Raw genomic sequence first — 23186 nt, 5'->3', positions numbered from 1 at the left:
CAGCATGAACCAGTCCTGGGCTGGCAGATTCTCAGTCCATGGTCACATGGGGATAGGCTTGTGCCATGTCAGGAGCATGGGGATGTAGTGGACACCGCTGTTCCTTTAGATCCCCTCTTTGGGCCAACTGGTCCATCTCTGGTCTGAGGAGGCCAAGAAGTTCCTGATTTCTAGCTGCCTTCCTCACCTATGACTGGACAGTTGCCCTTAGCTGTGAGGAAATAGCCTGCCTACAGTGGGGCTGAGAGAGGTTGCCTGAGATCAAGAGGGCTGATTCAAGAACTCAAGGGCAGGATCACCTATTGCCTCTGCCCAGTCCTGCCTCCTTCATTTTTTGCGGTGGACCCCAAGACCACTCCTTCAAAACTTATGCATACCCACCTCTGTCTCAGAGTCTGTATCAGGGAATCCAGCATCAAGCAGAGGTGAGGCCACTTCTAGCCCCTCCTGGTGGGGCCTGCGGCCTCAGGTTCGCTGAAGAGCAGACTTGACGAAGGTTCGGGCCTGGCTCAGGGTGGGGCATCAGATCTTCCACTTGTTCGTGGGGTGACTTCTTGATCACCTTCTCGTGGACAGATAGCGTCATAGCCAAGGCCTCCCTTGTAAGAGGGGCCAGTGCTTAGGGAGCACACATGCATAGAAATGTCAAAGGATAAAAAGAGACAAAGGTTTAGGACCAGGGTTGTTCTGTGCTTTTGGGAAGAGGTGTGGCCTCAAGGCATGCGTGAGGGCTCAGGCGACCAAATCTTATTTCTGTCACTTACATGCAGTGTGACCTTGGCCCCCTTGAATGACTTCTTTCCTGGTTCACTGTGTCCACCTTGGCAATGGCAATAATAATGCCATCCCTGTAGGACAACTATAAGAAGCAAAAGAGCTAATGTGTTCTGAGGACCACCTGGCATACAAAAGGGACTCAAAAACGGGTGGTTTCTCTCTTCTCTCCTTTCTGTTCATGTTATAAGATTTGGCCCAGCTTCTAACGCAGTAGGAAAAGGTGTGCCTGGTGGGCACTTGGCAGGAGTGTCCCTGCCCTGGGCGCCTCACCTGGGTGTGGACTGCAGACAGACATCTGCTCTGCTCAGAGTCCTGCAGCAGGCATTCCACTTACGCCCCTTTCCTCCTTTGTCTCATGTCCAGCAGGCAGATGCCAACGTCTACTTCTGCATTGAAGACTACATCCTGGCGAATCTGATTGACAAGAGGACCGCACTTGTGGTCCAGATCCAAGTCTCAGAAAAGCACCGTCTCGGGCCTGACCAGGTGGTACAGTGGATAGAGCATTGGACTGGGATGCTGAGGACCCAGGTTTGAGACCCCAAGGTTGCCAGCTTGAGCATGGGCTCATTTGGTTTGAGCAAAATTCACCAGCATGGACCCAAGGTCGCTAGCTTAAGCAAGGGGTCACTCGGTCTGCTGAAGGCCCGTGGTCAAAGCACATATGAGAAAGCAATCAATGAACAACTAAGGTGTTGCAATGCGCAACGAGAAACTAATGATTGATGCTTCTCATCTCTCCGTTCCTATCTGTCTGTCCCTGTCTATCCCTCTCTCTGTCTCTTTAAAAAAAAAAAAAAGAGAGAGAGAGAGAGAGAGAGAAAGAAAAGAAAAGAAAAGAAAAGAAAAGAAAAGAAAAGAAAAGAAAAGAAAAGAAAAGAAAAGCACCATCTCAGTCCTGTGCTCTGGGAGAGGATGCCGAGCTGGAGTTCTTGAGGGTGAGGTATTCGTACCCTTGAAAGGGATGTTGGTGTTCAAGGTTACACAGCACTCCCCTCTGAAGCCTGTCCTGAGGGCGTGGTGTACTTGGACCCACGAGAGGGTACAAGCAAGGGACCTGGGGCTCTGGCAGGAAAGAAGCTCCTTTCCCCCTGGACTTCTGAAAGCGGGTGGCATTGAAAGTGACCCCAAAATGTGGGTAGGGTAGAGCGGGCTGGGCTGGGTATAGCAGGGCCTCTCTTCAACCTGAAAGCTCAGTCATTTTTCTGTGGTCATATTTCTCAATGACATGTGGGACAGCTGAAGCACAAAACTGGTGTGTGAGCCAAAAACAAAGCCATTGGAAGACTCCACATTTGCAGGCTTCCAGAAAAGTGTCCTTAGCACAGCACAAGAGTGGGTTCCGTGCATCTGTGTGCCTCTCTGGTCTACCCTCTCCTCAGCCCTTGCGCCACAAGAGCAGCATTTCAGGCCCCATTTTGAAGGCACAGACAAAGGTTACCTGGAAGAGGCTTTGTTCACTCTTAGATCTACTCCTGCTTGAGCCAGGCACTGTGGCCAAAATGAAGAGTCCATGCGCCTTGCCCCAGGGAGCCTGAGCCTCCTGGAAAGGATGGACAGGTGCCCAGAGGCAGGCAGCATTGTGATAACCAGCCCATGAGGAAAATAATAAGAGTAGTTACTCTCTATCAGGATGAGAAGGGGTGACTACTTTGCCCTGAAGATAGCACTGGGGGGCGTGTGGGAGGAGCTGTCCCCTCACCCGGCTTCCCCAGGACAGGGTACCTGGCTGGGCCTTTAGGGTTGTAAGCATTTTCAAATGGAAGCTCTAAGATTTTTACATTTCTCTGAGACAGATAGAAATATGCTGTCTTTGTTTTTTGCCTTTAATAAAGACAGGCATTAGGAAGCCAAACTGCTGAGGAGGGGTCTGGCCTTTTCTTTTTGATGGGTCACTTAGCAGAACTGTGTGTGACACCTAGCATGGTGTAAGCCTGCAAGCATTTCATTTGAGAGGCACAGGAAGAACCTCATTGCATTCCAGAACCTAGCTTTCCTGTGTGCTCTTTGTCCAGAGGATGCACCAAGCCATCGGCACACATCAACAGAGAGGGGCCACAGAGACACAGAGCAAGTGCAGAGGCCGGAGATGCAGGCCTGTGGAGTCTCCTGTAGGACTGGTGATGCCTGCCTACCTGCCTGCCTCTGTTCAGGTCTAGCTTTGGGGCAGGGCTCACTGTGTCCCTCCCTCCCTTGGTTGAAAAATGAAAAACTTTAGTAAAGGAAGCCACCCTCTCATAAGAGGAAACTTGGATACATTTGATTTTGTTTGTATGTGATCTTATCAGGTTCAAGGAACTGGCTTTTTAAAGTTCCTCTTGGTTAGGCTTGCTAATCACGTGTGCCACTGCGTGCAGAGGCGTGACCCCAAGGGCTTGTATCCCAGAGCACATTGTGGCCCTTCTTGTTAGAGTGAAGGTTGGTTAAAAAAAGTCCTTCCCCCTATGGTTATAAAAACAACCATTTGTGCCCTTGCTGGGTAGCAAAGTTGGTCAGAGTGTTGACCTGATACACCAAGATTGTGGGTTTGATCCCCGGTCATAACACATACAAGAATCAACCAATGAATGCAGAAATAAGTGGTTATAAATAAGTGGAACAACAAATCAATGTTTTTTTTCTCTCTCTCCTCCTTCCTCTCTAAAATCAGTCAACCAAATTTTAAAAAATAAAAGCAACCATTTGCTACATTGGGATGTATTTATTCTTCTATATTCTGGGAATTCACAGGTGTATATGCATATATATTTAAAATTGGGTTTATAGTACACATGTAACTTTGTGTATTTTTATAAATCCATCTCACTAAAATTTTAAAACTTTTCAATCTGCATATGGTGGACTCTAAATTCTTTTCTCAGTACTCTGTTGTTTAGAACACAAATTGTTTTAATATGGGATGTTTTAAACAATACTGAGATTAGTACTTTTTTTAAACATAGGAACAGAATCTCATGGATGGAAATACAGGGTTGAAGACTATGAACATCTTACACATTGAACTCTGCTGAGATCGTCTGTATTGCAGTCATTTCTGTCCCTTTCTTGTCTCCTCTACAAGGTTGTAAATATCCAAACCTCAGAGCCCACTAGCTCCATAAACAGCTGCTGGGTTATTTAATTGAGCTCGTCCTGGCTGCCGTTTTCTGAGATCAGATGGTGCCCGCTGGCCTCCAGTTCACCGATGACTAATCCTGCTAGTTCATCATCTCACACTAGGAGGAGACTTGGCAGCAGTCCAGCTCCGGTAATGCTGTCTAACATACTCTGTATGGAAGATTCACAATGACATTAGCATATTAATCCCAGAACGAACTGTTCAAGGTTAACTCATTGTTTTCCAAACCATTTTCCCACAGGACAAAGGGTTATGATGTGTTATTAAAACTTTCTCTTTTTTTCTGTTGGAATCATACTGGTTGTATCCTATATTTTCTTCCACTAGGCATTATAGCATATGCATTCCTCAGATCATTACAAATGCTTTGTAAATATCCTTTGTTACAACTGCCTGCTGGTCCCTTTTAAGGCAGTACTGCCTTTAGGAGATCATTGATTTTTGGGATCCAGTCCTCCCAATCCAATCTTGCAAGTCTATACTGAACATTTCTACAAGAAGGGTTTGTTTTCAAATACCCAGAGCAAGCTGCCCTGCGGTGAGTCCAGGTACATCAACCTTCTGATGAAAGCTGGAGTCATCCAGGTGGAAATGAGGATGGTAGAGGCCAAGCTGGAGATGTGACTATAAACATTGTGTTAGGTTTATACTCATCTCTCAGGAACTAGGTGGGCCTGATGCAGTCCGGGCTTCGCATGACACTCAGGTTCCTGACAAAATTTGGCCTCCTAACCTGGTAAACTGGTTAACTGAGGGCAGACTGTGGGTTGTGGAGACCCCACTGAGGCGCTGCCACATGGTAAGAAACACCAGTGACTAGTTATTTTCTCTGCAGGATGCTGATGGCTCATCTTGCTTTAATGGTGATATTAACCATTTGGATGGTTTCTTTCTGTACCTGGGCCTTAATTTTTCCATCTGTGAAATGAAGGGGCTGGACCAGATAATATTGCAGTTGACTTTGATGGTCACAATTAGAAAAAGGAATCCCTTACTCAGAGTCAGATTAAGGTCAGTTGAGGCCCCAGGCACAGAAGAAAATATTGGGCCCCTTAAAAAAAAAGAGAGAGAGACAGGGAAAATAAAAATACATGTTAACTATATTTTTAAATAAATAAAAAATATTATGTGTTATTAATGTTAAAATTGTACCTATGAAACCAAACTTGGCGTCATTAGAAAAAAAGTGCAAAGTTGAGGTTTTGCAGGGCCCTTCAGAAATCGGGGCCCAGGATGCATGCCTGGTGTGCCCGCTGTTAAATCTGCCTCTGTCCTTACTGTGAAATTATGCAGAAGAGTCTGAATTCTAAAATCTTGTTCAGAATATTATTGTGCTATTGCACCATTTTTATAATAACTGTATTCCAGGTGTTATTTTAAAAAGGTACTCCATGAAAAAAAAAAGATTCCTTGGGTTAAAAAAAAATAGGAAAAAGCTATCATAACAGAGGTGCAGAGAAACTCTAAAGGAGCTCAGTTTAGCTCACTGTTTCTTAATCTTATTTGTAATACTATTCCTCCCTCCCTCCCTCCCTCCTCCCTCCCTCCCTCCCTCCCTCCTTCCCTCCCTCTCTCCTTCCTTCCCTCCTTCCTTCCTTCTTTCCTTCCTTTCTCTTCAGAAGGTCTATTAAGGTGTTTTTTATGGAATGGCTTGAAGCCCTTTATTTGGATCAGTGGACCTGTCTCTTCTCAATTGGCCTATTCCACCACCCCCGCTTTTCTCCTGGTCACTCAGCAGCTCCTGGAATACAGTATGTTCGTTCACCAAGTTCTCCCAGGGAAGACAAGTTGGAAGGGGAAATGGCCTTGGGCGTCTGTGCCAAGAGTCTCATGATATATGAAGTGAAAGACCACAGTAGCATTGCCACTTTACGATTTCAGTGGCGAGAAATTGGGAAGATTTCGACTTATGTGAGTGTAGCTCAGTTGAAGCATGACCTAATGCTTCATGTTTCTCTGATTTGTTGCCTCTTTAAAGGAGAAATGGGCTGTGCTCAAATGCCCTGTGGCATATTTGGAAGAAGTCTACCAGGGGATAGGAGAAAAATCTGGATGCTGTTTCTCCTCTGTCTCTTGCCTCGTCTGCCTACACCTCCATGGGCATCCATCAGATACAGGGCTACACTTTCCTCTGGGTAAAGTTCTCTCTGGTGTTGAGAGCAAGGTTGGAGGTGAAAGATGGGAGAGGAGAGAGGAGAACGTACCATAGGTGCAGTGCAGTCTGCAAGGTTTTAAAACATTTTGCTTGTGCTTGAACTTTCCCTTCACGTACAGTGTGCCGAGGCACCTGACCTGTCCTCCGTGGGCTATAGGTATACCACAAGACACTGGTGACTACAGACCTTTGATATCCATCAAAAGTCTTAAAGCTGTTTTTCCAAAACAAAATAAATCCCTAAATAAGCATACAATATTTGAAATTGTATTTGAACACCATTCACATGCATACTTATACTTTCCAAATTGAGTTACAATGAATTTGGCACCAAAGAACATTGCGTTCCCCCACAGCAGAGAGCACTCTGGGATCTAATCTGCCTGCTAGTCCTGTGGGTCATTTTGGTCAGAATGCCATAACTGCAGCAGAGATTTTACTATGAAACATGGAGTCCTTTGTTTTGTGACCCATAAAGATATTTTAATTTTTGTTTCTATTTAATTTTCTCTTATGATTTTTTCTTAAGTGAGAGGAGGGGAGACAGAGAGATAGACTCCCACATGCACCCTGACCAGGATCAACCCAGCAACCCTTGTCTGGGGCCGATGTACTGCCCATCTGGGGCTAATGCTCATGACTAAGCTATTTTTAGTGCCTGAGGTGGAAGCTCCACAGAGCCATCCCTTGTGCCCTCTGCTGACGTGCTTGAATCAATCAAGTTGTGGGAGGAGAAGAGAGAGAGAAAGGGAGAAAGAGAGAGAGAGAAGGAGCTGGTGGGGGTGGGGGGAGAAGCAGATGATTGCTTCTCCTGTGTACCTTGACTAGGGATTGAACCTGGGACACCCACATGTTGGGTCGATGCTCTACCACTGAGCCAGCTGGACAGGGCCTCTCTTATAGTTTTTAAACATTTCCTACTGACTAGATTATTGTTTTTGTTATCATTATTTACTGTTAGAGTTTTCTAAGTAGAATGTAATTGATTTTATTCACTTTCTCAGTGTTTCTTTTGTTTCTTCCATCTTGTCTGTTGCAGTTGACATATTGTTTATGATTCTCAATAATATTTTATACTAAATTATTGTTTGTCTTTGAGAAAGAAGCTTACAGATAAAAGTAAATAATTACAGCATAATTTAATTGAATATTAAAGTGGCCTTCATACTATCAGGAAAATGAACTTTTTTCCAAATATTTTTTTGCATACCTAAAAATAAGTAATATTTATATTTGGGAACTGTTCAAGTCCTTGGCCCACTTTTCTAATTAGATTTTTTTTGGTGTTGAGTTGTATAGTTCTTTGATTATTTTAGAAATTAACCTCTTATCAGATATATTGTTGGCAAGTCTGTTCTCCCACTCAGTGGGTTGTCTTTTCAATTTATTGATGGTTTCTTTTGTTTTGCAAAAACTTTTAATTTTATTATTATTACTTATTTATTTACTTATTGAATTTATTAGGGTGAAACTAGTTAACATAATTATACAGGTTGCAGGTGTCCAATTCTGCAACACATCTCTGTACATTGTATTTATTTTGATGTAGTCTCATTTGTTTATTTTTTTCTTTTCTTTCCTGTACCCAAGGAGATACAGCAGAAAAAATATTGTTATGAGAAATGTCTGAGATTTTACTGCCAATATTTTCTTCAAGGTGTTTTTTGGTTTTAAGTCTAACATTTAAGTTTTTAATTCATTTTGAGTTTATTCTTGTGTATAGTGTAAGAAGGGTCTAGTTTCTTTTTTTCCCTGTGTATCTGTCCAATTTTCCCAACACCATTTATTGAATAGACTATCTATACCTCATTGTATGTTATTGTTTTCTTTGTCAAATATTAATTGACTATAAAGGTGTGGGTTTCTTTCTGGGCTCTCTATTGTGTTTCATTGATCTATATGTCTGTTTCATACCAGTACAATGCTGTTTTGATTACAGCCTTGTAGTATAGTTTGACATCAGGTAGAGTGATTCCTCCAACTTTGTTCTTCTTTCTTAAGATTGCTGTGACTATTTAGGGTCTTTTGTGGTTTCATAAAAATTTTGGACTATTTGTATTAATTTTTGTGAAATATGCCATTTACATCTTGATAGAAATTTTGTTGACTCTATAGATAGCTTTGGGTGATATGGATATTTTAATAATGCTAATTATTCCAGTTTATGAACATGGTATATGCTTCCACATATTTCTACCTTCTTCATGTTCTTTCTTTAGTGTCTTATAGTATTTTGAGTAAAGGTCTTTTACATCCTTTGTTAAATTTACTCCTAGAATTGTGAATGGTATTGTTTTCTTAGTTTCCCTTTCTGATATTTTATTATTGGTGAATAAAAAATGTAACTGGTTTTTGGATATTTATTTTGTATCCTGCTAATTTAATGAATTAATTTATCAGTTCTGATAGTTTTTATTTATTTTTTGGTGGATTCTTTGGGTTCTCTATACTAAGGATGATTTATTGATTATAGCTGAAAAATCATCAGGTTCATAAGATAACCTTAGCTTAAAAAAAAAACATTGCTGGGGGGAGATTAGAAGATGGCAGCAGAGTAGGTGGGTGCACAGATGCCCAGCTCTCACCACCAAACTGGAATACAAATCAATTTAGGAAAAATAAGCATGAAAAACCAACTCTGGACTACAAGAACAGCTCTCAAAAACCAAGGAGCAAAGAAGAAGCCACAACAAACCTGGTAGTGAGCGCCTGAATCTCCCCTGCTTACAGGAATGGAGGGGAGGGGGAGGCTGAGAGCCCAGAGGGGATCTCACCCAGGGAAAAGAGCAAAAAATACTGCTCGCAGCACTTGCTTGGCAACCAGGGAGCAAGGTGTGTTGAAAAGACCAGCTTATCTCCCAAGTGGAAAGGACAGAGAGAGGGACAGACTGTGAGGGGCTAGGAATGCAGGAGACGAACTAAAAAAGCTGACTCATCCATGCTGGAGGCAGCCATAGCTGGGGGAGGGACTGAACCTTCCACAAAACAGAAGACTGAATTGCTTCTGGATCAGAGATCTCTGGACATCTCTCCAGCTCCAATCAGTGCAACAAGACACAGCTGAAAACAAGAAGTGGGGAGGAGGGGTAGTAACTCAGGTCTCCATGGAGATCTGAGATACACCTCCCCCAACTAAAGCTGAGAAAACACCCTGCCCCCAGAGAGATTAGTTGTTGGAAGAGGCCTTCAGAGTCTCAGGTTACACACATCGCATTCCTGGATACAGTTTCAAGGAAGCTCCCTGCTGAGATCAATAAACAAGACTATCACCTGTTAAGAAAACAAACAAATCAAGACTTCAAAGCTGCCCGAATCCAAAAGTGGATAACAAATAATAGCTGATACCAACCCAAGAAGACCTAGAAACAACACAACTGAAAACTGGAGGCAGACAACACCAAGCCTAGACTCAACCAGCTCTACAAATAAAACACCCAAACACAATGAGAGACAAAAAAGTGCAATCCAAATGAAAACACGAGATACCTTCAGGAGATGAACTGAGTGATATGGAAATAATCAAACTTCCAGATGTGGAGTTCAAAATAATGATTGTAAGGATGCTTAGGGATCTTAGAACAACAATGGATGGTCATTATGAACACCTAAGTAAAAAAATTGCATATATAAAAAAGAATCAGTCAGAGATGACAAATAAAATATCAGAAATAAAGACCACAATGGAAGGATTTAAAAACAGGATAGATAGAGCTGAGGATTGAATCAGTGAGTTGGAGGACAACTGGAATGAAAGCATGAAAACAGAGAAGAAAAAAGAAAAGAGACTCAAAAAGTCTGAGGAAACTCTTAGAGAGCTCTGTGACATGAAGAGAAATAACATCTGCATCATAAGGGTTCCTGAAGAAGAAGAAAAAGAACAAAGAATAGAGACTTTGTTCAATCATATCATAGCTGAAAACTTCCCTAAATTAATGCAGGAGAAACTCTCACAAGTCCAAGAAGCACGGAGGACTCCATTAAAGAGAAACCCAAAGAAATCTACACCGAGACACATCATAATTAAAATACCAAAGCTAAGCGATAAAGAGAAAATATTAAAAGCTGCAAGAGAAAAAAAAGCCATCACCTACAAAGGAGCCCCCATAAGGATGACATCCGACTTCTCAACAGAAACACTTGAGGTCACAAGGGAATGGCAATAAATATTCAAAGTAATGCAGAACAAGAACCTACAATCAAGATTATTTTATCCAGCAAGGCTATCGTTTAAAATTGAAGGAGAAATAAAAAGCTTCCCAGACAAAAAACAACTCAAGGAATTCATTACAACCAAACCAATGCTGCAGGAAATGTTAAGGGGCCTGTTGTAAACAGATCAAAGTGGGAAAAGAACATAGCAAAAAAGGAATACACCTTTAAAGAAGAAAATGGCAATAAACAACTTCATATCAATAACAACCTTAAATGTAAATGGATTAAATGATCCAATCAAAAGACATAGGGTAGCTGCGTGGATAAGAAAACAGGACCCATACATATGCTGTCTACAAGAGACATACCTTAGAACAAAAGACACACATAGATTGAAGGTAAAAGGATGGAAAAAAACATTTCATGCAAATGGAAATGAAAAAAAAACTGGGGTAGCAATACTTATATCAGACAAATTGGACTTTAAAACAAAGGATATAGTAAGAGATAGAGAAGGCCACTACATAATGATAAAGGGAGTAAGTAATCCAACTGGAAGATATAATTATTATAAATATCTATGGACCTAATATAGGAACACCTAAATATATAAAGCAGACTTTGATGGATTTAAAGGGCAAGATCAACAGCAATAATATAATAGTAGGGGATTTCAATACTCCACTAACATCACTAGATAGATCCTCAAGAAAGAAAATTAACAAAGAAACAGCAGACTTATTGGACACACTAGATCAACTCGATTTAATAGATATCTTCAGAACCTTTCACCCTAAAGCAGCAGAATATACATTTTTTTCAAATGCCATTGGTACATTCTCTAGGATAGACCACATGTTAGGGCACAAAAGTGCTCTCAACAAATTTAAGAAGATTGAAATCATATCAAGCACTTTCTCTGATCACAATGGCATGAAACTAGAAATCAACCACAACAGAAAAGCTCAAAAATTCTCAAACATATGGAAACTAAGTAGCAGGTTGCTAAATAACGAATGGATTAAAAATGAGATCAAAGAAGAAATAAAAAAAATTTCTTGAAACGAATGACAATGAGCATACAACTCAAAATTTATGGGACACAGCAAAAGCAGTACTGAAAGGGAAGTTCATAGCACTACAGGCACACTTTAAGAAGCTAGAAAAAGCTCAAATAAACAACTTAACCCTGCATCTAAAAGAACTAGAAAAAGAACAGCAAATAAAGCCCAAATGTAGTAGAAGGAAGGAAATAATAAAGATCAGAGCAGAAATAAATGACATAGAAGCTAAAGAAACAATACAGAGGATCAATGAAACTAGGAGCTGGTTCTTTGAAAAGGTAAACAAGATTGATGAACCTTTAACTAGACTCACCAAGAAAAAGAGAGAGAGAGGACTCAAATAAATAAAATTAGAAATGAGAGTGGAGAAATAACAACTGACACAACAGAAATACAAAATATTGTAAGAAAATACTATGAAGAACTGTATGCCAAAAAACTAGACAACCTAGATGAAATGGACAAATTCCTTAAAACATACTATCTTCCAAAAATCAATCTGGAAGAATCAGAAAACCTAAACAGACTGATTACACCAAATGAGATTGAAACCTTTATCAAAAAACTCCCAGCAAAGAAAAGTCCAGGGCCTGATGGCTTCACAACTGAATTCTACCAAATATTCAAAGAAGAACTAACTCCTATCCTTCTCAAACTATTTCAAAAAATTCAAGAGGAAGGAAGACTTCCAAGCTTCTTTTATGAGGCGAGCATTATTCTGATTCCAAAACCAGGTAAAGACAACACAGAGAAAGAAATTATAGGCCAATATCTCTGATGAATATAGATGCTAAAATCCTCAACAAAATATTAGCAAACCGGATCCAACAATATATGGAAAAAATCATACACCATGATCAAGTGGGATTTATTCTTGGGAGGCAAGGCTGGTACAATTTTCGCAAATCAATCAATGTGATTCATCACATAAACAAAAAGAAGGAGAAAAACCATATGATAATTTCAATAGATGCAGAAAAAGCATTTGATAAAATCCAGCACCCATTCATGATCACAACTCTCAGCAAAGTGGGAATACAGGGAACATACCTCAACATGATAAAAGCTATCTACGACAAACCCACAGCCAACATCATACTCAATGGGAAAAAATTAAAAGCAATTCCCTTAAGATCAGGAAGGAACAAGGCAGGGGTGCCCCCTTTCAACACTCTTATTTAACATAGTCCTGGAAGTCCTAGCCACAACAATCAGACAAGAAGAAGAAATAAAAGGCATTCAAGTTGGAAAAGAAGAAGTAAAACTATCATTATTTGCAGATTATATGATATTGTATATAGAAAACCCTAAAGTCTCAGTCAAAAAACTACTGGACCTGATAAATGAATTCAGCAAGGTGGCAGAATATAAAATTAATACTCAGAAATCAGAGGCATTTTTATACACCAACAATGAACAGTCAGAAAGAGAAATTAAGGAAACAATCACCTTCACTATTAGAACCAAAAAAATAAAGTACCCAGGAGTAAATTTAACCAAGTAGACTAAAGACTTGTACTCGTAAAATTATAAAACATTGATAAAAGAAATCAAGGAAGATACAAACAAGTGGAAGCATATACCGTGCTCATGGTTAGGAAGAATAAACATCATTAAAATGTCTATATTACCCAAAGCAATTTTTAAATTCAATGCAGTACCAATTAAAATACCAATGACATACTTTAAAGATATAGATCACATATTCAAAAAATTTATATGAAACCAAAAAGGAACATGAATAGCCTCAGCAATCTTGAAAAGGAAGAATAAAGTGGGAGGTATCACACTTCCCGATATCAAGTTATACTACAAGGCCATTGTACTCAAAACAGCCTGGTACTGGCATAAGAACAGGCATATAGATCAACAGAACAGAACAGAGAACCCAGACATAAATCCACAGCTCTATGGACAACTGATATTTGACAAAGGTGGTAAGGGCATACAATCGAGTAAAGACATCATTTTTAACAAATGGTGTTGGGAAAATTGGACAGCTATCTGCAAAAGAATGAAACTAGATCACCAACTTTCACCAGTCACAAGAATAAACTCAAAATGGATAAAAAACTTAAATGTAAGTCATGAAACCATAAGCATATTAAAAGAAAACATAGGCAGTAAGCTCTTTGACATCTCTCGCAGCGGTATATTTGCTGATTTATCTCCACGGGCAAGTGAAATAAAAGACAGGATAAACAAATGGGACTATATCAAACTAAAAAGCTTTTGCACAGCCAAAGACAACAAGATCAGAGTAAAAAGCCAAACTACACAATGGGAGAACATATTTGACAATACGTCTGATAAGGGGTTAATAACCAAAATTTATAAAGAACTCGTAAATCTCAACACCAGGAAGACAAGCAATCCGATCAAACATGGGCAAAAGAAATAAATAGATACTTCTCCAAAGAGGATATACAGATGGCTAACAGGCATATGAAAAAATGCTCAACATCACTATTCATTAGAAAAATGTAAATTAAAACCACAATGAGATATCACCTTATGCCAGTCAGAATGGTGCTCATCAACAAAACAACACAGAATAAGTGCTGGCGAGGATGTGGAGAAAAGGGAACCCTCCTGCACTGCTGGTGGGAACGCAGACTGGTGCAGGCTCTGTGGAAAACATTATGGAGATTCCTCAAAAAATTAAAAATCAAACTGCCTTTTGACCCAGCTATCCCACTTTTAGGAATATACCCCAAGAACACCATAGCACTGTTTCAAAAGAAGAAATGCACCCTCATGTTTATGGCAGCATTGTTCACAATAGCAAAGATCTGGAAACAGCCCAAGTGTCCGTCAGTGGACAAGTAGATTGAAAAGCTTTGGTACATATATACTATGGAAATACTACTCAGCCATAAGAAATGATGACATCGTATCATTTACAATAACATGGATGGTCCTTGATAACATTATATGGAGTGAAATAAGTAAATCAGAAAAAACTAAGAACTATATGAATCCATACATAGATGGGACATAAAAATGTGACTCAGAGACATGGACAAGAATGTGTTGGTAATGGGTGGGGTGGGGAGGGGGCGAGGAAGGAGAGAGAGGGGGTAGGGGGTAGGGAGGGGCTCAAAGAAAACCAGATAGAAGGTGATGGAAGATAATTTGACTTTGGGTGAAGGGTATGCAACATAATCATGTGTCAAAATAATCTGGAGATGTTTTCTCTGAATTTATGTACTCTGATTTATCAATGTCACTGCATTAAAATTAATAAAAATAAGAAAAAAAACAACAACATTGCCACTGATAAGGATTTCCATGCCCTAATTACCATCCTCTTTCTCAGCATCAGTGTCTTTTTTTAGAGTGAAGTCTTCAAGTGAAGTAATTTTACCAGCTGTTGGCTACAAACTATCCATCTCCCTCAGAAAATGACTTAAATTTTTCATGCTTCTGTGAACACAAAATGGGATATGCTGTGAACAATAGGAGAGTGAGTTCAGGAAGCTGGTTTGAAATTTGCTCAATTAATGATGGGAAAAAAATGCTTCAAACAATCACAGATCATTCATCTTGCCAGCCTGCATGGAGGTAGCAAAGGAAGGAGAGAAAATGCCCTTTTTAAAAAATATGATTCGTAGGTGTGCTGGCAACCTGTTTATGATAAAACAACATCAACTCAGAAGATTATTCAATCAAGAAAATGTTCATTGTGGAATGATGTTAGTAAGAGTTTTGGTTGTTAGCAATAGCTAAAATGTCTGAAGAGAAAAATACAGGCTTGTAGGCCTTTCTCTAAGCAAAAGAATACAATGTCTAAAATACAAACTACATTATGCAAGTGAATAGTCATTTAGAATGGGAAAAGAAAATACCACAATTTATGAATTTAAAAAAGCTGAACAAACACAGGTACTGCAAATCCACAGAAACCAAAAATAATATTTTGTTTAACTCTCTGAATAACTATAAATCTTCTTTTCCTTTCAAAGTTTTGTTGGCATATACTGTTTACATTTTTATATTAGGACACTTTTGTAATATCATTTTCTTCAGAGAAATTAGAAATATTAATTATAATTTAATCTTCTTCTAGCATGGCTGACTGGAGATTTTGATGCACAAAACGTAGTGTTGCACAGACATAGTTGCTCATTGTAGAGCTGTGACAGGTGTCTGTTTTATGAACACTAGAAATATATTAAGTTCTATTGCATGTGATTTTCATCAAAAAATAAAAATATTGTGTGATATATTGATAATGCAGTATCTAAATTACATAAGGTATACCCCTAATTGGACAGAACTTCTACTTGATTGGGTGTGTTTGAGAATTAAATTACAGTTTTCCATTTCTGACAATTGAAAAAATTTCCCTCAGGCTAACCTCTGACTCTGCATTTTAAGCCTGGTTCCTCTCTGGCACTGACCCCGAATGCTCCTGGTGCTGGGCACTGCAGAGCTCAGTCAGTGTCATATGGCTACAGCCTGATGTCATTCTGAGACTTTGAATGAGTAGGCCCAATGGAAGGAGTATTCTGGGGTGGCTACCAATAAATTATTGCTGAACAGTCTGCAAAACACATAAATACATCCCACTCAATCCACCCTGACTGTATTCTCATCTCAGCTTCACTGTGATGGAAACTGCTTCCTCACACATACCACCTGTGGGAGGAGAAAAGGAACAAGTTGGGGTGGAAAGGAGAGTTGGTAGTCTTACCTGAGCATGGTGAAAGTATAGTGTTTCCCACATTTTATAAGAATGCGTGAAGACTTGGCCAAGGTCCTTCCTGGGAAATGTCCTCTCCAAGTGAGAGCCCTGGAATTTCAGCTTCGTTAGCTTCCTGGCAAACTTGCCTCTGGCTGAAGAACATAGTTGTTCTGTGAGGATGTGTCAAAGCAACAACACTGGAGTGGGGACAAACAGCAACAACGCAACTAGTGGGGATGAAGCATGTGAAATGGTAAACCAATGCTTTGAAACAAACAAGATGTTACCAAGCACAGGTATGTTTCCACTCCAACCACGGGGGTGTCGATAAACTCTCCCCATTTCTGCTGAAGACCCCAAGGTTCAGCTTACATGTCATCTTACTCCAAGAGCAGCTCATCTCTGTGGAAGCTTGCCTGCAATATGTATTTCTCATTAATCGATATTACCAAGAAGGGAAAAAATATATATCTGAACCATACAGTGAAGACTGTCTTCAGCTTTATGACAAGAAATGGGGTCAGAATCCCATTCTCTGTGGTGTTGAATACCTTAGAGCAGCAATTTTCAACCTTGTGCATCTCACGACATACAGAAACTGATCCTTAAAATTCTGCAGCACACCAAAAATATATTTTTTGCTGATCTGATGAAAAAAATAGATATAATTTTGATTCATTCACAATGGATTGCTATCGGTGTTGGCTGTTGTTTTTGACTTGATAAACTAAGGAAAAAGAGGTCCTTGCTCTGAGGAACAAAATAGAAACAGAGACGGGGACACAGGAACAGACTGACAAAGTAGATGGATTCCAGGCAAATATTTAACTTTGAAAAAGTGTGGATAAAATGATCCATGACAGCAGTTTAGGCCTTATTATAATTTAAATACAGGAGGTCCTTGGGTTACAACACAGTTCTGTTCCTATGACAGTGATGTAACCTGAATTTTGGAGTAAGTTGAAATATACCCTAGTCTAACACAAACAAAACACTTGCACTTTTCTTTTACATATATGAGCAATTGATTTTCTTTTTTTTTAATTTATTTTTTATTTAGATAATTAAATTTAACAAGGTGACATCAGTCAACCAGAGTACATAGATTTAGAAAAAACATCACCATATAATTTAAACAGTTGATTAAGCTGTATAACTATTAGCCAAAGTCAAATCATCCTCTGTCACCCTATATTTTGTTTCTCTTTAAGCCCTTTCCCCTACCCCAGCCCCTCCCTCTTTTCCCTTCCCCTCCCCCTGGTCACCACTGCACTTTTATCTGTGTCCATAAGTCTCAGTTTTGTGTCTCACCTATGTATGGCATCATACAGTTCTTAGCTTTTTCTGAATTGCTTATTTCACTCAGTATAATGTTATCAAGGTCCATCCATGTTGTCATAAATGATACTATATCATTTCCTATGGCTGAGTAGTATTCCACTGTATATATGTACCACTTCTTCTGTATCCAATCCTCTACTGAAGGGCATTTCGACTGTTTCCATGTCTTGGCCACTGTGAACAATGCTGTGATGAACATGGGGCTTCATGTGTCTTTATGTACCAATGTTTTCAAGTTTTGGGGGTATATTCCCAGTAGAGGGATTGCTGGGTCATATGGTAGTTTTATTTTTAATTATTTGAAGAACCACCATACTTTCTTCCATAGTGGTTATACTACTTTACATTCCCACCAACAGTGAATGAAGGTTTCTTTTTCTCCATAGCCTCTCCAACAGTTGTTATTACCTGTCTTGTTGATAATAGCTAATCTAACAGGTATGAAGTGGTATCTCATTGTAGTTTTGATTTGCATTTCCCTAGTAGCTAGTGAAGATGAGCATTTTTTCATATATCTGTTGGCCATTTATATTTCTTCTTGGGAGAAGTGTCTGTTCATGTCTTCTTGCCATTTTTATTGGATTGTTTGCTTTTTTGTTGTTGAGTTTTGTGAGTTTTTTATATATTTTGGATATTAGCCCCTTATCTGAGCTGTTGTTTGAAAATATCATCTCCCATTTAGTTGGCTGTTTGTTTTGTTGTCAGTTTCTTTTGCTGTGCAGAAGCTTCTTAGTTTGATGTAGTCCCATTTATTTATCTTTACCTTTTCTTCCCTTGCCTTTGGGGTCAAATTCATAAAATGTTCTCTACTGCCAAGGTCCATGACTTTAGTACCTATGTTTTCTTCTATGGAATTTATTGTTTCAGATCTTATATTTAGGTCTTTGATGCATTTAGAATTAATTTTAGGGCAAGAAAACAAATTGTAGTCAAGTTTTATTCTTTTGCATGTGGCTTTCCAATTTTCCAGCACCATTTATTGAAGAGGCTTTCTTTTCTCCATTGTGTGTTGTTGGCTCCTTTATTGAAGATGATTTGACCATATATATGTAGTTTTATTTCTGGGCTCTCTATTCTGTTCCATTGGTCTGTGTGTCTATTTTTCTGCCAGAACCATGCTGTTTTGATTATCATGGTTCTGTAGTACAGTTTGAAGTCAGGTATTGTAATGCCTCCAACTTTGTTTTTTTTCCCTTAGGATTACTTTAGTTATTCAAGGTTTTTTATGGTTCTATATAAACCTAATGATTTTTTGTTCTATTTCTTTAAAAAATGACATTGGAATTTTGATGGGAATTGCATTAAATTTGTATATTGCTTTGGGTAATATGGCCATTTTAGTTATTCTTCCTATATTTATTCTTCCTACCCACAAACAAGGAATATTTTTCAATTTCATTGTGTTTTTTTCAATATCCTTTAATAGTAATGCTTTGTAGCTTTCAGTATATAGGTCCTTCACATTTTTTGTTATGTTTATTCCTAGGTATTTATTTATTTTTGTTGCCACTGTAAAAGGGATTTTTTTTTAGTTCTTTTTCTAAAGTTTCATTGTTGGCATATAAAAAAACAATAGACTTCTGTATATTAATTTTGTATCCTGTAACCTTACCGTATTGGTTTATTGCTTCTAATAGCCTTTCTGTGGAGTCTTGGGGGTTTTCTATATACAGGATCATATCATCTGCAAAAAGTGAAACCTTTACTTCTTCTTTCCCAATATGAAAGCTTTTTATTTCTTTCTCTTGTCTGAATGCTCTGGCTAGAACTTCTAGCACTATGTTGAATAAGAGTGGAGAGAGTGGGCAATTTTGTCTTGTTTCTAATTTTAGAGGAAAAGTTTTCAGTTTTTTACCATTTAGTATGCTGTTAACTAATGGTTTGTTGTAAGGGGCTTTTACTATGTTGAGATATTTTCCTTCTATACCCATTTAGTTGAGTGTTTTAAACATAAAAGAATGTTGTATTTTATTAAATGCCTTTTCTGCATCTATTGAAAGGATCATATAGTTTTTGTTCTTTGTTTTGTTGATATGGTGTATTATGTTAATCATTTTATGTGTGTTGAACCATCCTGTGTTTCTGGGATGAATCCCACTTGGTCATAATGAATTACAGTGGTACCTTGAGAAACAAACAGACCAACATACAAATTTTTTAAGATATGAGCTGCAACTAGGTCCATATTTTTGTTCGAGATCTGAGCGAAATTCCAAGATATGAGTCATGATTCAGAAAGCTGCCACTAGTTGGTGCGTTGGTGCATGGGTCCAGTATTGGCAGTTTGATATATGAGTTGACTGACTTACGAACTTGGTTACAGAATGAATTAAATTCGTATCTCAAGGTACCACTATATATTTTTAATGTGTTGTATTTGATTTGCTAGTATTTTGTTTAGGATTTTTGCATCTGTATTCATTAGAAATATTGGTCTATAGTTTTCTTTTTTTGTGTTGTTCTTATTAGGTTTTGGTATGAGGGTTATGTTAGCCTCATAAAATGTGTTTGGAAATATTGCTTCTTCTTCAATTTTTTGGAAGATTTTGAGAAAAATAGGAACCAAATCTTCTTTGAATGCTTGGTAAAATTCACTGGTATAGTCATCTGGCCCCAGACTTTTATTTTGGTGGAGGTTTTTTATAGTAGTTTCTATTTCCTCCCTGCTTATGGGTCTGTTTAGGCTTTTTACTTCTTTGTGATTCAGTCTAGAAAGATTATATTGTTCTAGGAGTTTATCCATTTCTTCTAGATTGTTGAATTTTGTGACATATAGTTTATCATAGTATTCTGCAATAATCCTTTGTATATCTATGATATCTGTGCTGATTTCTCCTCTTTCATTTTGGATTTTGTTTATATGAGTCCTTTCTCTTTTTTCCTTAGTGAGTCTTGCCAGGGGTTTGTCAATTTTGTTGATCTCAAGGAACCAGCTCTTTGTTGTATTAATTTTTTCCTGTAGTTTTTCTGTTCTCTATTTCATTTATTTCTGCTTTAATTTTTATTATTTCCTTTCTTCAGCTGGTTTTGGGTTGTCTTTGTTCTTCTTTTTCTAATTCCTTAAGATGTGATGTTAAGTTGTTTACTTGGGCTTTTTCTTGTTTTTTCATATAAGCCTGTAATGATATGAACTTCCCTCTTATTACTGTTTTCACGGCATCCCAAGGATTCTGATATGTCATGTTGTCATTTTTGTTTCTATGTATATATCTTTTGATCTCTTCTTTTATTTCTTCTTTAACCCAGTCAGTTTTTAGAAGTATGTTAATTTCCACACTTTTGTGGGTTTGTTTACTTCTTTTCTGCAGTTGAATTCTAGTTTCAAAGCCTTATAATCAGAGAATATGCTTGGTATAATTTCAATCTTTCTAAATTTGTTGATGTTAGTTTTGTGACCCAGCATATGGTCTAGTCTTGAGAATGTTCCATGTACACTGGAGAAAAATGTATACTCTGATGTTTTGGGATGAAATGTCCTGTAGATGTCTATTATGTCCATTTGTTCTAGTGTTTCATTTAAGGTCGATATTTCTTTATTGATTTTCCATTTGGATGAACAATCTAGAGCCATCAATGGTGTATTGAGATCTCCAAATATGATTATATTTTTTTCGGTTTGTACTTTTAGATCAGTTAGTAGATGTCTGATATATTTTGGTGTTCCCTGGTTTGGTGCATATATATTAAGAAATGTTATGTCTTTTTGATACAATGTCTCCTTTATCATTATGAAATGTTCATAATTGTTTTTGTTTACCTTTGCTGTCTTGTAGTCAGCATTGTCAGATATGAGTATGGCTACACCTGCTTTTCTTTGGATATTATTTGCTTGGAGAATCATTTTCCAACCTTTCACTTTGAATTTATTTTTCTTCTGGTAGCTTAGATGTGTCTCTTGAAGGCAGCATACTGTTGGATTTTGCTTTTTGATCCAATCTGCTACTCTGTGTGCCTCTTTATTGGTGAGTTCAATCCATTTACATTTAGTATAATTATTGACACTTGAGGATTTCTTATTGCCATTTTATATGCTACTTTCTGATAGCTTTGTGTCTTGTTTGATTCTTTTTTTGTTTGTTTGTTTTCTGTCATTTGTTTTTGTTTGGTGGTATTCCATACTTCTATCTTCTGTTTCTTTCTTTTTAAGCTATATGTTTCAGTAGTGACATTTTCAGGGGTGGTTACCATTAGGTTATTAAAAGAAAAATTATATTTATTAGAGTCCATTATCTCATGAGTGCTTTTGCGCTCCATCCTCCTTTGCTACTGTTGATCTTTATCCTCTCCCTTTTATGTTATTGCTGTCACAGATTATCTCTGTTTTTATTGTAGTTTTGTTAAAATTTTTACTTGTAATTTTGTTTTGTTTTGTTCTTTGTATCTGGTTGGATAACCCCCTTTTGTATTCCCTGAAGTAGGCATTTTCTGGTGATAAATTCCCTCAGCTTCTGTATGTCTGTAAATATTTTCATTTCCCCTTCATATTTGAAGGATAGCTTTGATGGATATAGTATTCTTGGGCAGTAGTTTCTTCCTTTCAGTACCTTAAATGTTGGGGTCCACTCTCTTCTGGCTTGTAGAGTTTCTGCTGAAAAATCTGATGATAGCCTAATGGGCCTTCCTTTATATGTTATATTCTTCTTCTCCCTAACTGCCTTGAGGATTCTTTCTTTGTCATTGATTTGTGATCATTTCATTACAATGTGCCTTGGAGTGGGTCTGTTTGGGTTGAGATAACTGGGCATTCTGTTTGCTTCTTGTATTTGAGGCTCTCTTTCCACAGGCTTGGGAGGTCTCATTGATTATTTGTTTTAATATGTTCTCCATTCCCTTTTCCCTCTCTTCTTTTTCTTCTAATATACTCATTATTTTTATGTTGCTCTTTCTGATAGAGTCAGACAATTATTGCAGGGCTTTCTCATTTTTTTAAATTTGTGAGTCTCTCTCTTCTTCTCTCTGTAGTATCTTAGGTTGCCTGTCTTCAATGTCATTGATTCTCTCCTCTATCTGGCCTGTTCTATTAGCTAAGCTTGTTACCTAATTTTTCAGTTTGTGTATTGAGTTTTCCATCTTTGTTTGATTCTTTTTTATAGTTTCAATTTCCTTGGTGAAGTACTCCTTTTGTTCATAATGTTGTTTTTTGAGCTCACTAAATTGCATTTCAGTGTTTTCTTGTATCTTATTGAGTATTTTTAGAACTTCATTTTTGAATTCTCTATCATTAAACTCCAAGGTTTCCATGTAATTCAGATTTTTTTCCTGGAGATTTTTCATCATCTATCTGAGTTATGTTTCTGTCTTGTATATCCATATTTGATTTCTTTTTCCTTGATGGCATTTGCAAGTGGTATTGTTAATAACTCTAACAAGAAATGATTACTGTATTTTTTGCTACATGAGATGCACTCCCCCCCCTCAAAGTGGAGGGAAAATGCCTGTGCATCATATAGAGCAAAAAATACAGTATTTTATTAAATATTTTAACACACCATTTGGTTTGAAATTTTTTTTCTTATTTTCCTCCTTAAAATTCTAGGTGTATCTTATGGTCAGGTGTGTCTTACGGAGCAAAAAATATGGTATTCCTTTTTCTAGTATGAGGTGCTGTATGTACAAGGAGGTGCAGAGATTTGCTTCTGCAAGATTCTTGGGTGGAGTTCTGCTGAGGCATCACTGTTGTAATGATGCGGGCAGGGTGGTTGCATTGGTAGGAGGGGCTTGTTGTTAGGGTTTTGCAATTTTATGGCTCTAGCAATGGCCAACCAGGGATCGTCTGGGGCCCTCCTTCATGTCCCAACAGAACAGGGGCACCCTCGCCCCTCACAGGAGATAGCAGCCTGGAGACCCAGCTGAGGAGGGTCTGCCACTGCCACTGTTTGCACAGCAAGGGGA

The 23186-nt window shown here is 38.3% G+C and overlaps 1 protein-coding gene across 1 annotated transcript in view; it reads left to right on the top strand.

Annotated features, from left to right (window-relative positions):
* The window catches only part of FRMPD2 (FERM and PDZ domain containing 2), a 141372-nt gene that overhangs the window by 50267 nt on the left and 67919 nt on the right, over positions 1 to 23186 (top strand). The window contains 4 exon segments of the mRNA XM_066350236.1: positions 1141 to 1263; positions 1674 to 1714; positions 5621 to 5676; positions 5679 to 5806. Of these exon segments, the coding sequence (XP_066206333.1) occupies positions 1141 to 1263; positions 1674 to 1714; positions 5621 to 5676; positions 5679 to 5806 (348 nt within the window).

This window comes from Saccopteryx leptura, chromosome 9 (genome assembly GCF_036850995.1).
Source record: "Saccopteryx leptura isolate mSacLep1 chromosome 9, mSacLep1_pri_phased_curated, whole genome shotgun sequence".
NCBI lineage: Eukaryota > Metazoa > Chordata > Mammalia > Chiroptera > Emballonuridae > Saccopteryx > Saccopteryx leptura.
This window is presented reverse-complemented; position numbering and strand designations above follow the sequence as displayed.